Source organism: Rhagoletis zephyria, unplaced genomic scaffold, assembly GCF_001687245.7.
Source record: "Rhagoletis zephyria isolate East Lansing unplaced genomic scaffold, Rhagoletis_zephyria_1.1 Rzeph_scaffold_09777, whole genome shotgun sequence".
Taxonomy (NCBI): domain Eukaryota; kingdom Metazoa; phylum Arthropoda; class Insecta; order Diptera; family Tephritidae; genus Rhagoletis; species Rhagoletis zephyria.
In genome coordinates, this window is record NW_016166855.1 from 2,258 (window position 1) to 7,096 (window position 4,839).

Here is a 4,839-nt window from a genome sequence, read left to right on the forward strand (position 1 = left end):
CTGGCTTACGCTGAGAAAGTTTCTACCGTTGTCGCTGCGTATACGTACGGGCACTCCGCGACGGTTAATAAAGTTGCGGATGGTCAGGATACAAGCATCCGTCGACAAATCAGCTGCTATTTCAAGATGTATGGCTCGAACTGTTAGACAGGTAAAGAGCGCGATCCATCGTTTCTCCGTTCGTCGTCCGATCGTGACATTTATTGGGCCAAAATAATCCAAGCGAGTATAGCTAAATGGTCTAACATACGGCGTTACGCGATCTTCCGGCAATCGTCCCATGATGGGTACGACAGGCTTTGCTTTGAAGATTCGGCAGACCATACAATTTGTAACAACTCTTTTCAACACTCACCTCAGCTGTGGAATCCAAAATTTCTGTCTGATCTCACCAATTGTTGCCTCAGTATAGTGGTGCTTCATCCGAATATGATATTGCGTCACGATTAACAGTGTTAATTTGTGCCTCGTTGGCAGAACTATTTGATGTAAACTATCAAATGGAAGCCAGCTGGCTGCTTGTATACGCCCACCTACTCGTAGTATTTGATCGTTATCGATGAATGGAGGCAATGTATATAATAGACTATCCTTAGCTAGCGGTTGACCCTCCCGCAATAGTTTGATTTCCACTGAAAAGTTAGTAGCTTGTATTTGACGACACATAATTTTTTCAGCAGCGTCCAGTTCAGTTGCAGTTAAACCATACTCCTTTTGATCGGTGAATTTTCGACGGGTCCTGCCAACAAACCTTAAAATCCATGCTACTGTTCGTTTCAACTTATTATAGGAAGAAAATCTGTCAAACTCGATAAAACTAATACGGTCAACTAGTAAGACTCTTTTCGCTGGCAAGATTTCGCTGCATACTAAGTCATTATTTGCCTTTATAGGCGCCTTTGGCCAACTGTCTGTCCCCAGCGATAGGAACTCAGGACCATTTAACCAGCGCGATGTGGAATTGAAGTTTAAATTTTTACTTCGTCGAGTGGCTTCATCGGCTACATTTTCGTTGGTTGGTACCCAGTTCCAGTCCCCTGGCCGAGTCACCGCCAGAATTTCAGCGATACGATGAGCGACGAACGGTTTATAACGGCGATGCTGCGAGTTTAACCAGCTAATTACTGTCGTTGAGTCGCTCCATAGAATGCGTGTGCAGACAAGTTTATGTTCCTCCAAGATCATTTGAGAGAGGCGTACTCCTAAAACGGTGGCTTGTAACTCTAATCTCGGAATTGTTATGCATTTTATTGGAGCGCATTTGGTCTTTGTGCCGATTAAAGCAGTTCTAAAGGTCTCCCTGGCATCCTTGTATCGCCAATAGCATACCGCCGAGAATGCTTCCTCGCTTGCATCCACAAATACATGCAATTGTAACTCTTTCGGCGGCCCTTCTTGAAAATAATATCGAGGAATTCGAATAGTTGTTGTTCTCTCAACTTCTTTCTGCCAGACTTTCCAACACTCGTACATATCTTCCGGTAATGGCTGATCCCAAGTCACTCCTCCCTGCCATACCTCTCTCAACAATAATTTCGCACCGACAGTTAACTGACACAAAAATCCCATGGGGTCGAAAATAGACATGATGTAACTGCACAACTCTCGTTTCGTTGGCGGCCTGTTTCCACTCACTACGTCAGCATCAACTCGGTGGAACTTCAACTCGTAGCGGAATGTATCATCTTCCGGTTTCCAATACATTCCCAATACCTTCTCTGCCGTTGCATCTTCTAGCTGTGCCGTGTTTCGCAGTGATTTAACCACAATATCCGAATTCGAAATGAATGCGCACATATCCAACCCAGCTGCTTTATGAATTTCGCGCACCTGAGTTGTTACGGCAATTGCTTTTTCCACTGACGGAAAGCTGTTCACGAAATCGTCGACGTAATGATGCTTTACAATGGCCTCTACAGCTCGAGGAAATTTCTCTTTATACCCCATTGCGTTTACAGTCTTTATATACTGGGCTGCGCACGGAGAACATGCCGCACCAAAGGTCATGACTTGCATCTCGTAGACTTCTAATTCGCAGTTGGGGTTATTCCTCCATAAAAATCTCTGCGCGCATCTGTCCTCGGGTCTAACTAAGATCTGGTGAAACATTTCTTTTATATCACCACACACTCCGATGGCTCCAATACGAAAATTGTATAGCACTGTTGGCATAGGCTGGTAATCTTGTGGACCTTTGAGCAAAAATGAGTTTAAGGATACGTTGTTGAAGGCTGCGGCAGCGTCGAAAACTAAACGAATTTTCCCATGCTTGTTCGGATTTTTAACCGCGAAGTGAGGGAGATACCATACCCGTGGTCCCTTTATGGCAGCTTCAGCTTGTGTAAGTTTACGACAGTAGTTTTTCTCCAAATAGCTCTGAATAACTGACTTGTATGCTGCTGCGAAAACGTTATCCCTCTTAAATTTTCGTTCAATGCCCAGAAACCGCTGTTCCGCCATTTTATAATTATCCGGTAGTCGTATTTCATCATGTTTCCACAGAAGACCTATTTGAAATCTGCCATCAACTCGTAACATAGTCGCCTTTAATATATTCTCAGCACGAATTTCCGCATCACTCTTTACAGCTGGCGTGGACCGTACGCCAAAATTTTCAGTCGTGAAATATTCTTCTACCAAATCATGTAGGGTTTGATCATTTATTTTACTGACTTGCAAACATGTTGTCATTTGCGAGGAATTCCCCTTTGTGGGATTCCCCTTCGTGGGCCCAAATACCACCCACCCCAGCTCTGTGTGTGCTAAATATGGGCCTTGCTTTGAAACCTGCATCGTTTTCGATGGCAACCCTAAATGGCAATGGTCCAATCCGATAAGTATTTTTATCTTAATATTTGAAAAAAACTTAAGCCCTTTTGGCAGACTATCAGTGGCACCTCGTAGATCAGACCTTTTCAAACTCTGTATCGGTAAGTCTAAGTTTGGCACAGCATGCACCCTACTTAAATTATGAAGCCTTTTTGATTCACTTTCAGTTATCTGGAGATTTACAACTGAAGTTGGCTCTTGTGCAGTTTTCCCACCAAACCATTGAAGGTTTAACAAATGTTGCTGGCCCTTAACACCCAACTTTTCAATTAAGCTGCTGTCGACCATCGTTATGGATGAGCCCTCATCCAGCATAGCGTATGTATCTACCCGTTGTCGTGGTCCATACAGGGTTACGGGCAAAGTACGGAACAATATCTTACTTTCATCAGGGGTTGTCAGCTTACAGCTGAGTATAGACTCACGAACCAAATTTATTCTTTGCTCCTTTTCATTACTGCGGTTTGGGGTTTACACCTGCTGCTCGGCAGGCTGAACAGAACACCGCTGGTCGGGCTGGTTGGGGTTTTGATCATGCAACATCCTGTTGTGTTTGCGTTGGCAACCATTTACCGTACACAACGTTTTGGTACGACATTCACGTGTAGAATGACCATATCGAAGGCAAGAGAAACACAAATGATTACGCTTAACTTCGCCCCATCTCTCATTGACGCTATATCGTTGAAATTTCTTACACGCGGTAATTTTATGCTCCCCTTTACATGTAGGGCACTTGATGTTATTTCTAACGTTTTTGTTCTGTCTCTCTTCACAATTGCTTGCATGTAAAACTACTCGACGGCGGGTATCATTATCTTGCACTGCGCAAACCAAGTTGGCCACTTCAGATAACCAATTGCTGAAATCTATTATGGTTGGGTACGGCGTGATCGGAGCAGCATATCTAACCCAATCCATTTTCTTGCTAGTCGGAAGCTTGCTTACCAATTCATCCAATAACGTAGGGTTCGCCAGATGCTGTTGACCGTTGACAGATTGTAAAAACATTGAAAGGTTTCTTGTTCTGGTGGCAAAGGGAATGAGCTTTTCTATTGCGGACTCAGAAACTGGAGGAATATCTTTTACTTGACGCAGCTGACTACGTATCAACAACGCTGGTTGTTTTCTAGATTGCTATAGCAATATGCTTGGGTAGTCTGGGTAAAGGCATTAAAAAATAGTGGCCACTCCTCAGGTTGCCCGCTGAATTCTGGAAGGTCTTGAATTTTACGAGACATGGCATAATTTATGCTCGTATTAGGCAAGTAGGCTGACTGCCCATTTTGAAAATTTTTGGCGAAGGCAGGCATAGAGCCTGAAGGTGGCGACGACAATGACGGAGCGCTTGCGGCAGAGGCATTAGAAAAAGATGTGGACTGAACATTACCGTGGGCAGCATTATGCAACTCTATGGCGCCATTTTGCATGCTACTTGACAGATAACCTGTCGCGCTGCTTACTGCTACGCTTGACGCCGGCGGCGCTGCCGACAAACTGTTTATAAGACAACGGTCTTCTAGGGCTTTGCGTTTCTTGTTGCTATCTTCTAACTGGACTTGGGTGTTTCTAAGCTGTTCTTCTAGCTCTTTCATTTTGTTAAATAAATGACTCACCTGTTGTGCAGTAATGACATTGTGTGGACTATTTGCTAAGGCAGTGGGTTCTGCGGCGGCGTTTGCAGAGGAATTCGAAATAACGGCATTTTTAAGTTGAGCACCTTGTGCTGCGGCGGCACGTGCATTGGCGCTGAGGTTGGCGGGTTTAGGTTCCTTACTTGGGGCTGCGGCGGTTTTTGCAGATGTGCTGCCGCTGACTTGACCTGTACCTTTGACGGCGCTACTTTTCTCATGAGATGGATTCTGTTCTGTAGATGTTGCAGACGACCCTGTAGCGGATGTTATATTCGTTGCGACGTTTTGCATGGTGATTGAGCTCTCTGGCGTGGCTGTTTCTTGCAAACGTGGGCTGCGCCTTAGCATTCCTTATACGACGCTATCTCTCACGGCA

At 44.7% G+C, this 4,839-nt stretch overlaps 1 protein-coding gene across 1 annotated transcript; it reads right to left on the reverse strand.

Annotated features, from left to right (window-relative positions):
* Nucleotides 1-351: 351 nt before the first annotated feature.
* LOC108376012 (uncharacterized) lies at nucleotides 352-2,691 on the reverse strand. The gene has a single exon (XM_017632172.1). The coding sequence runs from the start codon at nucleotides 2,689-2,691 to the stop codon at nucleotides 352-354; it is 2,340 nt and encodes a 779-aa protein (XP_017487661.1).
* Nucleotides 2,692-4,839: the final 2,148 nt, after the last annotated feature.

Bases quoted from the DNA above. Each gene is read 5' to 3' on its own strand.
- LOC108376012 (XM_017632172.1), bottom strand. From the start codon at position 2,691: ATGACAACATGTTTGCAAGTCAGTAAAATAAATGATCAAACCCTACAT.